Consider the following 19,296-nt stretch of genomic DNA (forward strand, 5'->3'; position numbering starts at 1 on the left):
TTCCCGTTAAGTGATCTCCAAATATGAAATACATCCCTGCATGACCGACAACCACACCGCACCGCTCCATTGACTACCCACCATACCTCATGCCCACCACTTCTCCATTGTCAGAAGATGTAGCACTATGGTCCCGAAGCCAACATCGGCGAAAAGCCAAGTCACAGAAGCCGACCTTGCCGCCAACGAAGCGCTCCTGCTGCACGCGGAGGCTGCGAGACTCGCGAAATCATGGCTGAGCGGTGCCTTCAGTGGCAGCGACACCAACGACAATAACGACACAGCCGCCGACGAAGCAGACTTGAAGAAAGAGCAGGAATTGTTCGGCAAGAATGCCGTCCAGTACTCAGAAACGTACGTCTTGTGATTGCTCTTCAGTTCCTCGTCATCGACACACTTCTCGGCCGCCCTGCCTGTCACATGTGGGGTTATTGTGTTAACATTGTCCTTCTTTCTCCCAATTTCAGAGGCGGTGTAGGCTTCCAAGATCCATCGGCCGGTAACGGGACGAAGGGTGCTGCTGCTTCTCGTGGGGCCGATCAGACGACGGCGTTTCTGCGCAAACATCTCCTCCGCGGCCAGAACAATTCTCATACTACTAGTACCGCGAAGCCCCGACCGCGATCCGGCGCGCAAGGCTACCCCTCCAGGCGTGCCGCTGACAGCGAAGATGAAGAAGAAGGGCGGTCGGGAGTTGGCAAGTCCAAATATAAGGGAAGAGTCCACACCCACACCGCATCCTATGCGGGCGGCAGCGAGTCCGGTTTCCCAAGGTCGTCCGACAACCTCGCCCAAAGTGCTCTGACCGACGCTACTGGCGTGAGGGACACGGTGGATGGAGCGACACAACTTCCTCCTACGCCAACTGGCGCTGCGCCTCCCGGCCAGGCCCGGACGACCAAAAAGCGTGGGTCAAGCTACCTAGACGAAGTGCTGGCGTCGAGGGCTGCAAAGAAGAACAAAAAGATGCCAAAGAATCCTTGAGTAATCCTCCTAGGCTACTCGGACTCGCGGAAGAACCATGCATGTCTGCAAAGCAAACGCGAGGAGGACATTATTTGCATTGAAGCTGATTACCAGTATGCGGCCGATACCCACAGAAGAGTCACACAACGCTGGTATATGCCAAGTACGTATACACAAAGATTCTCATCGCGGCTGGCATCTCTGTGCCTCATTTACCGGGTTGCATCGTGTCCAACACCATCAGCCCTCATTGACGTCCATCAACCCCCCAACTCTCGCGACCGTGAACGAGATGTCATAGGGGTCATCAAATGCCCTCCGCTGGAGAAGACCGCCCAAAGAAGAGAAACCCAGGTCATGAACAGATCCAACGCCTGCTTTTCTGGTGTCATTATCTACTGAGCCGCGTCTTGGGCCGTCACAAATATAGAAGGTAATATGGCAAAGATTCATTGCAGTCGTTTTCGTTTGCGGTCCTCAAGCGGACCTTCGTCTTCATGTTCTTCTTCCGCCGTATCGGCGGGGTTGAGCAGGGAATGCAGTGTCGCCATGCTCCCTCTGCGAGTGGCTGGTGCGGAATGCAGCTCAAAATTCGGCCGTGGAAATTTACTTCCACCCAATGTCCAGGAAACATTTTCCACTCCCAGCCCGGCCGGAGGCGCTTCAGAGGTCAAAGGGGGTGTTGGCTGGTTGGCGGTGACGGTCTGTCGTCTTGGACCGTTGATTTCGTACGAGGCAAGCTGGTCTCGAATCGCCTGATCTCCACCCGTTTGAGGTGCCTGCTGCGGCGAGGAGGGTTGCCAATGCACGGACGAATACCCGGAAGCAAGTGGTGACCCGTTCGCATTGGCTGCTGCCCAACCGTGCTCTCGGATATCAGCTGAGGTGTGCCGTCGAGCCAGACTCAGAGGCGGCGGTGTGGCTACCGACGACAAGGGATGAGCGTTCTGAGGCGGATGTGGTGGTAGGGCAGGACGGCTGAAGCCCGGAGAATTATGGGGAATGCTCATCGAGCCAAAGCGCCGCGGCGACGACGAGAAGTGCGGCGGGATATTCGGTACTGGAGGTCGCAGTCCGACATGTTGCGGTTCAATCTGGACCGACGACCTTCGGCTGTCAGGGTAGTTGTATCCCCGAGGGGAAAGAGGGGGTTCCAGCGCGCCGTTGTTGGGATAATATGACTGTCGACTAGTCTGCAGCAAATCCTGCGACGTCTCCAAACCGCGCACATATTCGAGCTGTCGCGAGATCTCCTTTTGCATGCTCGTAATGTCTGCGTACAAGGCGGATTCTGGGGATGACATGGTCTGCATTGCACCGGTGACGCTGTGCATCCATTGGTGACATCGGACTAAACTCTCGGTCAAAGCTTGACACCTGGAGCTCATCAAAGCGTAGTTCTCCTCTGTCCGTTGCATCCGGGCATGGACATCGTAGAAGGCTTGTTCAAGACCCGCCAGCCGCTGATCGGTATCGGGAATGACCTCGGCCGGAGTGCCAGGTTGCGAGACTCCGGGTTTCGCATTGGAGAAAGAATCCCGGTGTATTAGTGTATGTCGCGAGGCGCGCCTCTTGATCTCTCTCAAACCCATCAGGTCGCCTTTCTTAAAGTTGCCGTTTCCATGTTTGAACTCCCATAGCGCAGATTCGGGCGACCCGGTGTGGAAGACATCGCTCACTTTGTGAAAGCCGTACATATTCAGTTGCCGGACGAAAGACGAGATATTTGTGTGCTTGAAATACTGGGCTAGGACCTTTGAAAATTCGTTGGACGGGGACATGACGAAGCTCTCGTTGGTATTGGACCACGAGATCAGATGCTGGATGCTTCGATCCTCCAGCATACTGTATAGTTTGTGAATGAAGGCTGTCTGCACGACTTTAGGTCCTTGTGAGGCTCCCACCGCTCCCGGCACTGTATTGTTTGCTGAACCGGACGGCTGGTCCTTGTGTCCACTTCCACTTCCACTCCCTCCTTGTTCCAGTTCTGGACTCCCCTGAGCAGGAGGGCCCATGTTCGGAGGAGCCGGAGAGCTCATCTGCATCGAATCTTCCTGAGTCGAGTTGGGGGAGGGGTCGTTGTTCTGAGGCAGGATAGCCATGGATCTCGATCTCGGTCTCGGAGAGGGTTCGCCAGAAGGACTAAACAGATTGCTCGGGGTCGACTGAAGAAGGGTGCTCATGATGCTCCTTTTAAAAACTATTTTCGTGAACTCTGGCGTACATGGACGGATGTCCTATTTCCCAGTCATCCAGGGCGGCAGTCTTTCGCACCGTGAGTGGAGCCGTCCACACATTGGAGAAAGGTGGGAGGGTACACGTCGTTTTGGGGGTCTCCGGGCTCAAGGCTGGCTTGATAGATGGCAGTCGGACCGCTTGGCGCAAGCGTATTCGGAAAAAGAGGGATGCACCACGAAGAGTTGCCCGGCCGATGAACGACTTTTGACGCGGCCTTGTTGATATCGGATCGGGAATTCTGATGCTAATTGTGGAGGAAGTGCGCAAGATGAGGGTGTGGGAAAGCTGGCGAACTGACGGTGGTGGTGTCTGGATGAGGTTGCGGCTCCAGGCTGAGCGCGGGTTCCAGAAGGGAAAGGAGGAGGATGCCGCGCACAAAGAGACAAGCGGCGTTCGGGGGGCGCACGATGATCTTGCGCGCTAAAGATTCAGGACCATGGCGGCGCTGCGAAATATACCTAAACACTGACAGAGGAGGCGACGGGTTTCTAGGAGTCCACGAAGGGTACTTGAAAGTCGATGTCGAGGGTCGAAAGCGGAGGGAGGGTCGAGGATCGAGGATCGAGGGATGGTCGAAATCTGAAGGAGGGACAAGATGATAGGATGCTGCTTAGTATGTGGCTTGGAAGCTGGGGGTTGGTGACAGCAGTGGTGGTTTCGGCCGGAGGAGGACGGGAGCGCCGGGATTCAAGAAGGGGGCAAAGCAGGGATGTTGCCGGCTGAGATCAAGGCGGACTGACCGTCAGATCGGACCGGTGGTTGTGGTTGTGGTTGTGGGTGAGAGAGAAGAAGGAAGCAATGAGGTGCGTATACGCAGTAGTAATGAAGAGGGCTAGGGAGGCTGCGAAACCGACAAGCCGCAAGGACAATACAGGAGCAATAAAATACGTCAAATTGCACCGAATAAGAAATTTGATGATATTGATTATTGAGTGAGAAAAAACGAACACGAGACAGGGGGGTCTGATGCCATGTACGCCTGCATACCCAAAGATACTGCATGCACCATGGATGGAAGATTTTCTAGAGGAAAAGGGGAGACGAACATGGGGGGTGGCAGCAAGAGGAGAAGGTGGATTAATTAGTGAGGGTCCCAGGTTGCTAGCAGCCTTAGGTAGGATCTCAACTAATAGTTGCAGGTTATAGGGATTGCCATCACCTGTTTCCCACCCCTACGCATGTAATTAGGCGCCGATCAGGCTCCCGAGCGATCCTTAATGGAGGCTTAGGGAGACATGGAGGCTCCCTAGGCTTGGGTACCTTAGGTGGGTAATACCTTATCTTATTAGGCAGGCTACTAGTACAGAGCAGACTCTCTTCTGCCATCCCTGCAGCTCGTGTCTTCTTCACTACAAGTACATCTTAACGAGCACCACCTGCCATGATAGTAAGCGCATACTACTAATCGCTGATGAGGCTGCCGGTGCGAGATACTTCTACCTCTGCTGCAGATATCGTTCAGAAAGAGTCGAGACCGGCCATCCTTTACCAATATGTGATTTGGCTGCTCCCACTGCGACAACGATGCCCCTAGACGGACCTTTGGCTAGCTACAGTATTGATTGACCTTGCATCTTGATCCACGAGCATGGTCGACCCATGCCTCTGGCTTTCGCTAGCTACGGCATCACAGGCACTGATTGACATCGACTGACAGCGGACAAAAGCCGACTATCCTCTCCATCTGGCATCCATGTGCAGCCATCATACACTGGTACCATCAGGCTGCTGTCTGGACCGGATCATACGGCAGTCGGTCTATCACTGTTGGACGAAGTCTCGAGGTCATTCATTGGTCGCCTTTGGCCATCCACAGCCTGCTTGGGAGGTGGCATAAATGCTCATTATCCTTGTCTTGGACAAAGTCCTAGTCAGCCTGGTTCACAACCTGACTGCTGCCATTGTGCTTTGTCCTACGATCATCCTTTAGCCTCTCGCTTAAAGACAGCGCCCAAGAATACGTCTGTTGGAGGCCAATGAATGCCCGCCTACCTTTCGAAGCCATCTCTCCTGACCATTTGGATGAGCCACATCGTATATTTGTGGTTCAAGGTCACTGACATCCTTTAGTCCAATATTCATTTGCACATGAGATTGCTGTCGCTCATGTGGTAAGTCGTCGGGGCCAGTTGCCTGTAGTGGCTTCTGGTTATTGCTTTCCAAACATATACCATGTCCGAGTTTATTGCGCCATGCAATGGGCGGCAAGGCTGTCGATTGCAGCCCAGGCACTGCAGGCATCGCCGGAATAAAGACTCTGTAGAGTCATATCCAGTCCCACGGCCACGGGAGGAGAGAGCGTCTCCGAGGCTGACATCTTTGACGGCATTTTCATCGAATGGCCTACTCCTTGCCCGTTCACAACGGTGGAAAAACACAGCTGTCCCGATACAGATTGGCCTGGGTTGGTCAGAAATGGAGCGACCATAGACTCCAGCTGCATTTTATGCCCAAGGACAAAGTCACGGAGTTGACGTTCTTTGACCGTTTAGCATTCTCTTTGTCTGGTATATCAGCATTCAGCGGGCCGTATCAGGCACAATGCCCGATCCATTCGAGCAGGAATTACACCCCAGCTAAGAATGTTCGTACCGTTCCGACTAAGATTCATGGAAGTGGTAGTACTGAGAAGGCCATGTCGAGGACCGAAAGATCACACTGGCTTAACCAACATCTTCTGCTATTGAGCTGTGGTAGGATCAAGCTTGTGAATGTCGAAATAACGATGCAGACACGTCCGTTAAAATCTGGATAGCGAAATCCACCTGAATGACTAAGCGCATTTCGCGTAAATTTCCTAACCACGAATTCTCAATAATTTTTTTGTCCGTCACCGACGCCATTTCTCGAACTCTGCGATACTCCTCCCTTCGTAGAAACATACCTCTCTAACACCTTGCACGGCTCACTCAGTGGAAGGTCACCAGAATCCCATAGACCATGTCTCAAACAGCCGCTGCTCGTCGGCACAATCCCCTCGAACACGACATAGCAACCTCCGGTGGTCGCCTGCGGACAAAGTCAATCACTGGCAAGCGAAAGTCCCGTTCGGACGAAAATGCTCGCGGTGACGGCTACATTGACGCTCGATCATCGCGAAAGATTCTAGCTATCGCGCAAGATCTTGCGGAGGAAGAGGCTGAAGACCGGAGAGCGGCCGTTGCCCAGCCTTCATCTTCGGACGCGGCCTTCGGGTTCGACTCGAGGTTTGCGGATGAGCGTGATGACGACGATGAAGAAGGTGGCGTGAGGAATGAATACGATGATGAGGAAGAATGGATGGCGGAAGAAGAAGAGGTTGCGGTTGAAGATGATGTGGACCCAGAGGATATGGCAGTCTACAAGAAATTTCTACAGCACGGAGAGGAGCTGGGGGATTTCACACCCTCGATAGCGCAACTGACGACGGCGGACCAGCGGCCTAACAGAGGTCAGTCAGGGTCCAGTGGGGAGGGAGAAGAAGACGAAGAGGTGGAAGGCCAGCCGACAAATCTCACGGAACTCATCTTGCGGCGGATTGCAGAGAAAGAAGCAGTCGACGCGAGTCGTGGTGGTGTGGAGGATCAACAACCTCCATTCATGGGATCTGGCGCACCAGAGGATGCAATCGAAATACCCACGAAAGTGGTCGAAACTTTTACCAAAGTCGGTCAGCTTCTCTCACGCTACAAGTCCGGGCCGCTCCCAAAGCCATTCAAAGTCCTTCCAACTCTCCCACAGTGGCCGGAACTACTGGCCATTACACGCCCAGAAAACTGGACGCCGCATGCAGTCTATAGGGCGACGAAAATCTTCATTTCTGCCCCTGCCGCGAAGGGGCAGTATTTTTGTGAGACTGTACTCCTTGATCGCGTTCGAGAAGACATCCAGGAAACGAAGAAACTCAACGTACATCTGTATAACGCTCTCAAAGCTGCCTTCTACCGGCCATCCGCCTTCTTCAAGGGATTTCTGTTCCCGCTAGTTCAGTCGGGCTGCACATTACGCGAAGCACACATCGTCTCGTCCGTGCTGGCCAAGATCAAGATCCCGGTCCTACACTCCGCCGCAGCGCTCCTGCGACTGTGTGAAATCTGCGCCGAGCAGACGTCCAATATCAACAGCGAAGCCGCCGGTGCCGCGAATATGTTCATTCGGATTCTGTTGGGCAAGAAATATGCTTTGCCGTACAAGGTCGTCGACGCGCTTGTCTTCCATTTCCTCCGCTTCCGTGCATCCAAAGACCCCAACGACCAGGACGCCGGTCTAGGCAGCAAGGAGGCCAAGTTGCCGGTCTTGTGGCATCAAAGTCTACTAATCTTCGCGCAGACCTATCGCAATGAGATCACCGAGGATCAACGCGAGGCGTTGCTTGATCTACTGCTTGTGAGGGGCCACAAAGACATTGGGCCTGAGGTCAGACGCGAGTTGCTTGCTGGGAGAAATCGAAGTGCAGCCGCTGAAGACGATGCTGAGATGGCCGTAGATCAAGAGTCAAAAGACGACGGGGACGATACAATGGACGTCACCGGCTAAGCTAGGTGGTCTCCGAAGTCATGGAAGACCCTCATGAATGAATGAGTGGATGAATGAAAGCAATGATTTGTTCTGAAACATGATGTACATGGCCACGGAGTCGTCTCATGAACCCTTGGCCGTACGTGCCCTCCAGACCGTCTGGGGTGTTTCAGTCGAGGACTCAATGTTTGTGTTGCTGGAGGATTCGCCCGCGGACATTCGCAATGGTCGCATGATTATGCCTAAGAGAATGAAAGATTTGCGCTCGTCACGAATAACCACGCTCTACCTTGAGTAAGACGTCCCATTGTACTGTCCATGATCTAGACCAAGACCAACTTGCCGTCGCACCGTTTGAACACGTGACGAGGCTGTGAGCACGTGACGAGGCTGTAATGCCATGCGGCTATTTGGAGAAGGAAAGTTTCCCGGATTATGACATCGTAGCTCGGCCCTCGAAAAGAGCGTCGGATGCTCATCGGATCTCATACCTATCATATCAAGATTGAGGACATGCTTGAAGCGTAAGTCCGTGCTTGCTCCTCTGGCACAGTCGATATGGCTTCCTCCTTACCCTTGCAGGCCTCATTTAGGACGAGTTTGCCAACCATAATCTCCCGAAGTCGACCTGTATGTCGGTTCGGGCAACGGCAAAGACTGGCTAAGTTCGCAGTAGGCAGCAGACGAACAATCAGCAGCTATGGCTACACCCAAGCGAAGGCACTCGTATATTCCAAGTATGGAGAGCCACAAGATGTCTTGTCCTTGCACGGCCACTCGATATCTCCAGCGACCGGAAGCAGCGTGGTTCTTCGCATGCTTGTCGCGCCGATCAATCCCGCAGACGTGAACCAGATCCAAGGCGTCTATCCTGCGAAGCCTGAGATGACCATCGCACTCGGAACTTCGGAGCCTTCTGCAGTTGCCGGCAACGAAGGGGTTGCGGAGGTGGTCAGTACGGGATCCGGAGTCAAGAACTTGCAACGGGGCGATTGGGTCATCATGAAGAGTACAGGAATGGGAACTTGGCGGACACACATGGCAGTCGACGAGAGCCAATTGATAAAGATTGACAACAAAGACGGATTGACTCCGTTGCAGGTTGGCACAGTGTCGGTCAATCCTTGCACTGCCTACCGCATGCTTCTCGATTACGCCAAGTGGGGGTTCCGGGGCGATGAATGGTTCATTCAAAATGGTGCCAACAGCGGTGTTGGCCGGGCAGCCATACAATTGGGACGAGAATGGGGTCTGAAAAGCATCAACGTTATCCGAGGTCGAGAGAACAAGGAAGAGGAACAGAAGCTCCGTCAAAGCCTGCTTGACATTGGTGCTACCAAAGTCATTACTGAGGAAGAGCTACTGGGGCGAGAGATCAAAGATCAAATCAAAGAGTGGACAAAAGGAGGCCGAGAACAAATCAGAGTCGGACTCAATTGTGTAGGAGGAAAGAATGCCACGGCACTCGCCAAATTCCTCAGTCCAGGCGGGACGATGGTGACCTATGGCGCCATGAGCAAGCAGCCCATCGCGCTTCCGGCGTCGTTGCTTATCTTCAAGGACATCACCTTCAACGGCTTCTGGGTGAGCAAGTGGAGCGACCAGCATCCTGACCTTAAGAAGCAAACGGTTGACGATGTGCTTCGTCTCACCAGGGAGGGCAAGTTCAAGGATATCCCGGTGCAAGAATGTCGGTGGGGTTGGAAGACCGAAGTTGACACGCTCAAGAGCGCCGTTCAGGGCACGCTGGGCGGCTTCAGACCAGGCAAGGGAGTCTTTGTTTTTGAAGAGACATAGGAAGCAATGTAGATAGCACTCAGCCGTCGAGAGTCTGCGCACGATATCGGGCCACTGCCATGATTCTCATCAACTTGAACTGAACACGACTCGTCATGTCGTCATGTATATATAGCATCGTATATCACTGCAGGTTCCGAACACAGGCTTTATTGGCTGAAATGCCCAACTGCTTAGTCCCCAGTTGTGTCTGACGATTTTCCCCAGCAGTAGTACTACCTGTAGCCAAGGCTGTGCAAGGCTGCGGCTCCGGACCAATCATATCGACCATTGTATCTCACTTCCGGCGCGGATGGTTTCCGCCGAACGAACCCTTCCCCAGGAAGCTTCTCACAGCGGCGGCGGAATCCATCATCAGCCGCTGACAGCAAAGCCGAGACTTACACGAAGGGCGTGCATTAGACGGACAGAATCGTTGTCTTGCATCGTGTGGTAACCTGTCGCTTTTAGCCTTATCTAGGGAAAGGTTGCGGTTGTGATCTTATATTATACATGCTCAAACACTCACTTCGCCCAACCGCTCGATCATATAAACCACCGATATCAAGTGTTACTACCCTGCGGAGCTTTGGCCGATCGGCACGGTCGAATATGGACGCAGACGAGTTTAGAAAAGCAGCACATGCGGCCATTGAAGAAAGTAGGCTTCGAATGGACGAACTTTGCGGAAAATGAGACTGACGGGTTCAGTCATTGCATTCAACCAGAACATCGCCGAGTACCCTGTTCTTCCAGCCGTGAAGCCGGGATTCCTCGCACCCCAGTTACCCAAGTCTGCACCCGAGAAGTCGGAGCCATGGTCGAAGATCCAACCGGACATTGCTTCCAAAATCGTGCCCGGCCTCACACATTGGCAATCTCCGAAATTCATGGCCTTCTTCCCTGCCGGAGTGACCTACCCATCGATGCTGGGAGAGCTGTATTCGGCCGCGTTCACAGCGCCGGCATTCAACTGGCTCTGCAGCCCTGCATGTACGGAGCTGGAGACTGTAGTGATGGATTGGCTAGCTCAAGCCTTTGACCTGCCCAAAGAGTTTCTCAGCTCATCGCCATCCGGCGGCGGAGGAACCATTCAGGGCTCAGCGTCCGAAGCCGTCGTCACTTGCATGGTAGCTGCACGCGAACGATATCTCCACGCAAAGTGCGACGCCGAAGGTCTTGCCCCGGACTCCCAAGAACGAGACGATCGAATCGCCTATCTTCGTGGCCGCCTCGTGGCCCTGTCGTCTGACCAGGCGCACTCCTCGACGCAAAAGGGTGCCTTGATTGCCGGCACACGGTATCGTTCCATTCCCGCCAAACTTGAAAACCAGCTATCACTACAAGCAGCGGAGCTCGAAGCCGCGCTCTCCCAGTGCGAGGCGGATGGGTTAGAGCCTTACTACATCACGTTGACACTAGGGACCACGTCTACATGTGCCGTCGACGATTTCGCAGGGCTGGCGCCGGTCCTGAAACGCCATCCTAATCTCTGGGTCCATATCGACGCAGCTTACGCTGGAGCTGCGCTGATCTGTCCGGAGTTGTCATCCAAGTACTCTTCACTGATGATCATCGCCGACTCATTCAACATGAACATGCACAAATGGCTGCTCGTCAATTTCGACGCGTCGTGCCTGTTCGTTCAGAACAGGAACCATCTGACACGAGCGCTTTCCATATCAGCGGCATATTACGCCAACAAACACACCGACAGCGGTCTTGTGACCGATTACCGAGACTGGCAGATCCCACTGGGCCGACGGTTCCGGGCACTGAAGATCTGGTTCGTGATGCGCTCTTACGGTCTTGAAGGAATGCAGAAGCATATCAGGAACAGCGTGAGGATTGGCGAGGTCTTCGCCGACCTCGTCCGTGGCAGATGCGATCTATTTGAGCTTGTCACGGAGCCCTCGTTCGGTCTGACTTGTTTCCGGATCAAGCCTTCCATTTTAGGGTCCGGAGGGGCCGCAGAGACGGATGCTGATTTCATACCGCAGACTGCGGCCGATCAGCAGGTTGAGCAAGAAGCCAATGCGGTGACGAAGCACATCGGTGACTTGATCAATGAGCGCGGCGAGGTCTTCCTTACCTGCAGCAGCTCGGCGTGCAAGTCGTTCATCCGTGTTGTCAGCGGGAATCCACATGCTGAGGAAAAGTATGTGCGAGCTGCTTTTGACGTTATTGTCAAGACTACCGAAGAGGTGCTGGCAGGTCGAAAGTCGGCTTAGACCGATGCTGTTGCAAATGGACATGCTGGATAGATTAGAGTTGGCAGCGGCGACGAGGCGTTTGCTTGGGAGAGGAGGTTTGTAAAATGACTATTGGACACATTGGGAGTGGCTAGAATCTGTGTGACGGAAGTACTTGGTATGTTGTATGTAAACAAGAGTACTATGTCTTTGCCCTCAGTAATGGTGGTGGCACGGGTGGAAACTATGCTGCAGTTGATACCACGTATGTATGTATGCTTTCGACCGACGGTAGACCACGGCAGAGTCATTAGTCCCCGCTGGAGAAGTACCATTATGGGACTCTTCAGAAGTTGGATATCTGGCATCTCATCACTTCCCCTGTATTTCCCCTATATCATTGCTTTCGAAACCCCAACCACAAGTTTTGCAAAAGAGAAATCGCCCGCCCGTAATGTTGGTTGTCATGCCTTGGGCATTGAGAAGTGAAGGCCAAGGCTGTGGTGTTAAAGGGGGTTTAACATTTCGGTAATCGGCTTCCCTGCGGAGGCAGCTCAGGGCAGCGTCATATACGTTCCAAAAGGGTAAGGCCTGGTTGGTCGCGATCATGATCCAAGGAACGCGTCGAAGCACGCGTAAAGTGGTCTTTTTCGGTTGGGCTCTCAGGCCGTCGTTTCGAACTTGAACTGCACTCGTCGCTTCTCATCCTTTTGTCGTAGAAAAGATGGCAGACGTGAGGCCGAGCCCAGGATACACAGATGCCAACCGAGCGTTTTTGCAATCCTTTCTCGCGCGAAATATCCTGACACTGGAGACGGCCAAACCCATCATCGCAGCGATCTCTACATTTCGAGAAGGACGTGAAGTCCAGCCTCAAGATGTCACGGTGGAAGACCTGAACGACTACATTTCCCAGGCGAATCGAAAACTGTCTCCTCTTGATCTTGAGATCCGGAGCACCTTCCACCAACAAACCCGAGAGAGATTCTACGCGCTGGTCAACACCACGAGCGACTCTCTGACGCAACTCGCGACAACCTACACCGCGGACGAGATCATCTATGTCAAGAAGTTGCTCGATGCAATGTTCGACGGGCAGAACAACAAGGGCCGGCGTGAAGCCATGTGTCTGAGCGGCATCGAGGCCATCCAGGTTGGAAGAGCACAGAACAGACGCGAGACGCAGAACGGCAATGCGACACAGTCGACGGCCGGCATCCTTGGTGCTAGGGATGCTGAGGCCATGCTTGGCAAGTTGGTGGATGAGGGCTGGTTGGAGAAGAGTAGACAGGGCTTCTACAGCTTGAGTCCGCGGGCGTTGATGGAGTTGAAGGGTTGGCTGGTCGACACGTATAACGACGAAGATGAAGATGGCCACAGACGAGAAAAGATCAAGTTCTGCCATGCATGTAAAGAAATCATTACGGTGGTAAGTATTCAGACCGCGGTTGGTCGTTTCGAGTGGGAGCGATACTGATTCTCAACCATAGGGCCAACGGTGTCCGCGGCGCGAATGTCCTTGTCGTCTCCACGACATCTGCACACAGAACTTCTTCCGCATGCAACGCTCTCAGACGTGTCCTCTGTGCAAAACCGAATGGGATGGACAACATTACGTCGGGGAGAAGGCTATCACTACCTCGGAAAGCTATCAGACTGGTCGACGACGAAGCGGACAAAGACCGCGAGCGGAACCCACGACAGAAGGTGCCGAAGACGATAATAGTTGAAGTGAAGCGTGTGTGCTTTGCTGGAAACAAGAATGTGTTTCGCAAAGTTGCATGTTTAGCTGTATAGAAAAGTCGACACTCCAGTACTCTGGGCAGAAGCGTTGGGAGGCGGTGAGCCTGACACCCACAGTCGCTGGACGAGCTGTGTACTGTCCACTGCTCTGGACCCGGACTCATCAAAACATGATGGCGCGAAGAGGATGCAAGCAGAGGAAGATCTTGCTCGCGCGAATGCGACATCAACCTCTCCTGCCGGTCGTGATACATCGGAACCAGCCCTCTGAGCTCCCACGTCCGTGTCGACGACTTGCCTAACATCCGGTCAGCGTCTGCTTTCGCAGTGTACAGACATGCCAGGAAAGACAAGTCTCTGAGCTGGAAACCAAGGAGGCCTCGTGGCCTTAATGGTGTGGTCTTCCCGGCTATCCTGCCAACATGTGTCGGTCGCGAAACGGAGTCAGGGTTAGCCTGTTGATACGCCGGTCGTTTCAAAGATTGAAGGACTATGATCTGGACAAGATCGCAATGCTGAGCGAACACCACGAGACTGAAGTCGACAGAGCATCTTCAGTCCCGGCAAGCCAGAGGCTGCGGCACTTGCTCTGCCGCATTGGGAGGCGCCATACTAGACGGAGTTGCGGGCGAGCACAGAAGTCATTCTGTACAGGCAAGATTCATAACAAACGTCTCATACTGCTTTCCAAATCATCATATTGACACCCTTATGCTGGACCGCCCGAGTAGGCTTACGCTGGTCTCAATTCTCCTTGCTTGTTCTGAGATGTGGGTATGCCGGACGAAGAACATCAGCTGTCTCAGTAGGCCCTCCTTTGTGGTAGAGCCATTAGTCAACACCTGTTGTTCATTCAGCACAACCATGATCAGAACGATTCAGCCTTCCGCATATCAACGTAGCAGGATCCTTGTTCGCAATAGTCCGGTGCCGTGGGAGGTAGGACAATACCATAAACAGTGGAAGCAGAAGGTCGCCTGCGCAATGGCCCAGTCCCAGGGCTATAGTGCCTTCTGAAATCCGTTTGTCGGGGTCGTACCTTGACGAGTCCCGAGTGAGAGGCGTACGAGGTCCTGCAGCGTGGTCCTAGTAGATTGTGAGAAGGCAGCATGGGATCACGGGATGAATGAAAGACATTGCAATATTTGTGACGTTCCATCGCAGTCGAATCCCCGCTCAGAAACCTGGTCCTCCAACTGCCCCAGACAGATGAGTAAATGAGTCTCTCCCCCGCAACTCCCGCCTTCATCCTATAGAAACAGACCGAACCTGTCGCTCCCATCGATCGAGCCACCTTCAGCCAGCGCCTCTTCAAATCCTCCGCAATGACGTCGCATTCGTCTGTGGCCGAACGTCTTTGGACCGTTATTGCTCGGCGGAGGAGACGGTCCCATAGAACCTATGACCGAACGAAACGACTCGCGTGACCTGAGAAAACCATGACAACGAGCACAAGTCGAGCTTCGAGCTTCCCGGTCGGACCGGGGTCCTTCGCCAATGTAACTTGGGCAAAAGATCTATCCGATCTCTTTGCGGGGTGCCGGTGCCCGGCATGAGGCTGCGGCTTGAGAAGATGTTGAGATCCTGCACCTTTTATATCAGGCGGTTGCACCCAAATGAGTCTCGCGACGCAACAGGGAAACCGCCATCTTACCAGCACCTGCTCCCGTAGTCGAATCGGTAGCTGTCGTCGCTGGACCAGGATCTTACCTTACAGCAGCCGAGGAAAAGCTGGTATTTCGAGCATACGGTACTGAAGTAGCTGCTTAGGACTCTACAATTCTATACCCGCGAGCTGCTGGTCCTCAGGAGGCATCACCAACGAAAGATCAAGGACAAAATACTGACAATCCGGGGCTAGATGGCTGGCACAAGCTACCTTTCGGTCGGTGGACTTCTCAGTCTTGTGGTCCTGTCCTCGACGGCATGGGCTCAATCGGACAACTCGTCTTCTCTGTATGACACGCGCTTCCACGGTGTCACTTGGGACAATGCCAACTGGATCCTGACCACCAGCAAACTCGATCAAGGTCATTATCAGTCCCGAGCCACGGTGGCCAACGGCTACCATGGTATCAATGTAGCATCTCTTGGCCCATTCTTCGAAGTTGACACTTTGGTCGACGGCGACAACATCAACGGATGGCCTCTGTTCAGTCGACGACAGACCTTTGCCACGATCGGAGGGTTCTGGGATTCTCAACCCACGACCAACGGAACCAACTTCCCTTGGCTCTATCAGTATGGCTGGGACAGTGTCATCAGTGGTATCCCTCACTGGGCTGGCATCATTGCCGACCTGGGCGGGAGTGATTACCTCGCGGCGGCAACGAATAGCTCGACAATAAGCGATTTCAGATCTAGCTTGGACATGAAGAAGGGACTGATGACTTGGACGTTCACCTGGTCTCCCACTGGCCATGGCTCGTTCAAAGTGTCCTACCAGATGTTTGCACACAAGCTCTACGTCAACCAGGCGTTGGTCACCATGAATATCACGGCTGAAAGAACGACGAACCTCACGGTTGCCAATGTGCTCAACGGGGACTGTGCTGTGCGAACCACGCCTGGAGATAAAGGCATTGACAGCGGAATCATCTTCACCTCTGTCCAGCCCAATGGTATCCAAAATGTCACTGCTTTTGTCTACGCTGGCATGTCTTCCACCGGAGCTACCGTTCGATCCGTGGAGCAAGCCACTTGGGTCAGACCTTACGTGGGCAACAACCAGTCTTCCATTGCGACAGGTCTCCATGTCACTCTACAAGCCGGTCAAGTCGCGACATTTACCAAGTTTGTAGGAATTGCGTCTAGCGATGGATTCGCTCGACCAAAAGTTGCCGCGAGACGGGCAGCGCTCTCCGCACGGGAAGCAGGCTACAGTGCCTCTCTGCAGAGTCATGTCAGTGCGTGGGCCATAGACTTCACCGCTGACTCGGTTGATGACTTCTCTTTTCCCGAGAATGGAACATTCCCAGATGACCTGTATATCGTCGACTCCGCTATCACGGCTGTGGCAAATGCCTATCATCTCCTGCAGAATACGGTTTCGGACACAGCCATTGCAACAGCTGGAAACGCCTCAATCAACAACCACAGCATCTCCGTGGGAGGCCTCGGCTCGGACTCTTATGCAGGACAGATTTTCTGGGATGCAGACATATGGATGCAACCGGGGCTTGTTGCCGCTTTCCCTTCAGCTGCAAGAGGAATTTCCAACTATCGTCTCGAGCGATACCAGCAGGCAACAAGCAATATCGAAACAGCGTATCAATCGTCCAAGAATGACACCAATTTCACCTCCAACGCGGCCATCTTCCCCTGGACGAGTGGACGTTTCGGGAACTGTACGGCGACCGGCCCATGCTTCGACTACCAATATCATCTCAACGGCGACATTGGTCTGGAGCTCATCAATTACTGGGTCTCGTCAGGCGACACATCGTTCTTCCGTGAGGAGCTATTCCCCATCTATGAGTCGGTCGCAACGCTATACTCGGAGCTTCTCGAGAAAGACGGAACAACCTGGTGGCTGCGCAATATGACGGACCCAGACGAGTATGCCAACCACATCGACAATGGTGGGTATACGATGGCATTGATCTCGACCCATCTGACAAACGCCAACCTGTTCCGGGCCATGTTCAACAACACACCCAATGCGACATGGGATGCGCAGGCCGCGAATATGTTTCTGGCACGCGACAACGAGGCCAACATCCTCCTGGAGTATCCTGGCATGAATGGCACCACGTCTGTCAAGCAGGCCGACATTATCCTTGTCACGTATCCGCTCTCGTTTACGCGGTACAACTATACCGCTCAGCGCTCGCTCAGCGACTTAGACTACTACGCGGGGAAGCAGTCAATAAACGGCCCAGCCATGACATACGCCATGTTCGCCATCATTGCAAACCAAGTCTCACCGTCTGGCTGCTCGAGCTACACATATCAGCACTACTCGACGCAGCCTTACGCACGGGCGCCGTGGTATCAGCTATCCGAGCAGTTGGTCGATGATTGGAATGCCAATGGCGGCACTCACCCGGCGTATCCGTTCTTGACTGGCCACGGGGGCGCACACCAAGTCGTGCTGTTTGGCTATCTCGGTCTGCGCTTGCTTCCGGACTATATTCTGCACGTCGACCCGTCGCTGCCACCGCAGATTCCACAAATCCGATACCGCACGTTCTACTGGCACGGCTGGCCGATCTCTGCATTCTCCAATCAGACGCATACGGTGCTCAGTCGCAACGGGAGCCTGATACTGGACGAAGGCGCGGTGCCCAATGCCACATACGCGACGACCCCGATCCCTGTGCACGTGGGCCCTATTGGCTCTGCACCGCTCGCCAACTACAGCCTTGCGCCTAACGGCAGTGTCACCATCACCAACCGCCGCATCGGGCAAATCAAGACCACCGCGGGCAATGTTGCTCAGTGCCTGCCAGTGACATCGCCGGATGACTACTTGCCGGGCCAATTCCCGATCGCGGCCGTCGACGGCGCCGCCAGCACCAAGTGGCAGCCAGCGCTTGCCAACAAGACGGCAAGCATTACGGTCCAGTTACCCATCGGTTACCGCGTGACCGGCATGGTTTTTGACTGGGCTCAGGCTCCGCCCTGGAACTATTCTGTCCTATTCCACAACCAATCACTAGACAACCCAAGTGCCCAGAACGCCAATACTACCCAAGGGGTCTTAGAAGTCGCGAGCAACAACCGCGTGCGCATCGCCGACGCATACAACGCCACAGAGATCTTTGAAATCGGCCCCATCGAGTCGAACATCACTACGTACAATATCTCGGGTGGTGAGGATGTCTATACGGCTCGGTACGCCACGCTTCAGATCTGGGGCAGTCTGTCAAATGGAACAGCGACGGCGAGCGAGATGACCGGTGGTGGCGCTACGGTTGCGGAGTGGAACATTATAGTGGACGGACTTGAAGATGACACAGGTTCTGCGAAACGGGATTTGGGCGGAAATCTGAGACCCAGAGATGGTGTAGTGAACACGGATGTCTTGCTCAGATTGGGCAGAATTGCCAGGGACGCGGAAGTCAGAAAGAAGCTGGGCATGAGCGTGTGATATGACCTGCACGAGAGTGTCCTAACTCCAAAAGAAAAGAGTATATGACAATTCAAAAACAGGAAAGACCGTTTTTGCGTGCGTGGATTGCTATCATAGAACTACATTGGCCTCCTGGTTGTCTACCTTTGTCCCGTAGCAACCCGCTAATCCCATATCGCAATTTGACTGCTTAATCGGGACATCATGCGATCCGAGAAGTCCAGGGATTCATTTGTACCGGGGAGAATCATTGAAGGTTGTCGGAAAAGCCATCGGTACATGGTGATGTGGCCCTCGTTAGCATCGGCAGTGCGAGGTAAGAAGCAGAGGGAGGGTTTTGTGGCCCGAGGTGCAGGATTGCGGGATGGTCGCTGGTGAAGGTCGCAAATACGGCAGTTCTGCTCTGGGCTCTGGATGTCGCCCTCAGACCTCGCGATGGGACCGTGATGTGCCGGGTCGTTCGTGCTGCAGCTCTCGAGTATTGGAGAAGTGCTTGCCCAGAGGTCAGACTCGCCAAGTGTGGTAGGAATGCTCGACAATCTCCTTCTCCTGCTGTCGAAGGCGTCTCTGGGACACTCCTGCGAGCACTCCATCGGCCGCAAGACGAAGTACAAGGAAGACGTAGGTCGGTGAGCCCAGACATCCACCATCTGAGGCCAGCTGTTCCTGGGTGTATGCCCCACGCACGCGCCGAGGAGCGCGGCAATGTTGAACGGCGCAGTACCAGTATGTCGAAGCTCCTTCCTACCAGCCCGGCGAGTCAAACAGTGAGCGGAGCGCCGCATCTTGACGCCGTGTCTGTACAGACAC

At 54.0% G+C, this 19,296-nt stretch overlaps 7 protein-coding genes across 7 annotated transcripts; 6 read left to right on the top strand and 1 right to left on the bottom strand.

Moving 5' to 3' along the window:
- Window positions 1–127: 127 nt before the first annotated feature.
- A1O1_04042 (uncharacterized protein) lies at window positions 128–984 on the top strand (the record flags this gene model as incomplete). The annotated part of the gene is made up of 2 exons (XM_007724939.1): window positions 128–354; window positions 468–984. 2 exons carry the CDS (start codon window positions 128–130, stop codon window positions 982–984), a joined length of 744 nt encoding a protein of 247 aa, XP_007723129.1.
- Window positions 985–1,415: 431 nt separating this feature from the next.
- A1O1_04043 (uncharacterized protein) lies at window positions 1,416–3,149 on the bottom strand (the record flags this gene model as incomplete). The annotated part of the gene is made up of 1 exon (XM_007724940.1): window positions 1,416–3,149. One exon carries the CDS (start codon window positions 3,147–3,149, stop codon window positions 1,416–1,418), a length of 1,734 nt encoding a protein of 577 aa, XP_007723130.1.
- Window positions 3,150–6,144: 2,995 nt separating this feature from the next.
- Window positions 6,145–7,719, top strand: A1O1_04044 (uncharacterized protein; the record flags this gene model as incomplete). The annotated part of the gene is made up of 1 exon (XM_007724941.1): window positions 6,145–7,719. The coding sequence occupies one exon, from the start codon at window positions 6,145–6,147 to the stop codon at window positions 7,717–7,719; it is 1,575 nt and encodes a 524-aa protein (XP_007723131.1).
- Window positions 7,720–8,259: 540 nt separating this feature from the next.
- Window positions 8,260–9,498, top strand: A1O1_04045 (mitochondrial trans-2-enoyl-CoA reductase; the record flags this gene model as incomplete). Its single annotated transcript, XM_007724942.1, has 1 exon — window positions 8,260–9,498. One exon carries the CDS (start codon window positions 8,260–8,262, stop codon window positions 9,496–9,498), a length of 1,239 nt encoding a protein of 412 aa, XP_007723132.1.
- A 591-nt stretch (window positions 9,499–10,089) lies between these two features.
- Window positions 10,090–11,708, top strand: A1O1_04046 (aromatic-L-amino-acid decarboxylase; the record flags this gene model as incomplete). Its single annotated transcript, XM_007724943.1, has 2 exons — window positions 10,090–10,138; window positions 10,189–11,708. 2 exons carry the CDS (start codon window positions 10,090–10,092, stop codon window positions 11,706–11,708), a joined length of 1,569 nt encoding a protein of 522 aa, XP_007723133.1.
- Window positions 11,709–12,393: 685 nt separating this feature from the next.
- A1O1_04047 (uncharacterized protein) lies at window positions 12,394–13,399 on the top strand (the record flags this gene model as incomplete). The annotated part of the gene is made up of 2 exons (XM_007724944.1): window positions 12,394–13,098; window positions 13,160–13,399. 2 exons carry the CDS (start codon window positions 12,394–12,396, stop codon window positions 13,397–13,399), a joined length of 945 nt encoding a protein of 314 aa, XP_007723134.1.
- A 1,874-nt stretch (window positions 13,400–15,273) lies between these two features.
- A1O1_04048 (uncharacterized protein) lies at window positions 15,274–18,504 on the top strand (the record flags this gene model as incomplete). Its single annotated transcript, XM_007724945.1, has 1 exon — window positions 15,274–18,504. One exon carries the CDS (start codon window positions 15,274–15,276, stop codon window positions 18,502–18,504), a length of 3,231 nt encoding a protein of 1,076 aa, XP_007723135.1.
- Window positions 18,505–19,296: the final 792 nt, after the last annotated feature.

The sequence above is a fragment of the Capronia coronata genome (genome assembly GCF_000585585.1).
Source record: "Capronia coronata CBS 617.96 chromosome Unknown acBCG-supercont1.3, whole genome shotgun sequence".
NCBI classification, from domain to species: Eukaryota; Fungi; Ascomycota; class Eurotiomycetes; order Chaetothyriales; family Herpotrichiellaceae; genus Capronia; species Capronia coronata.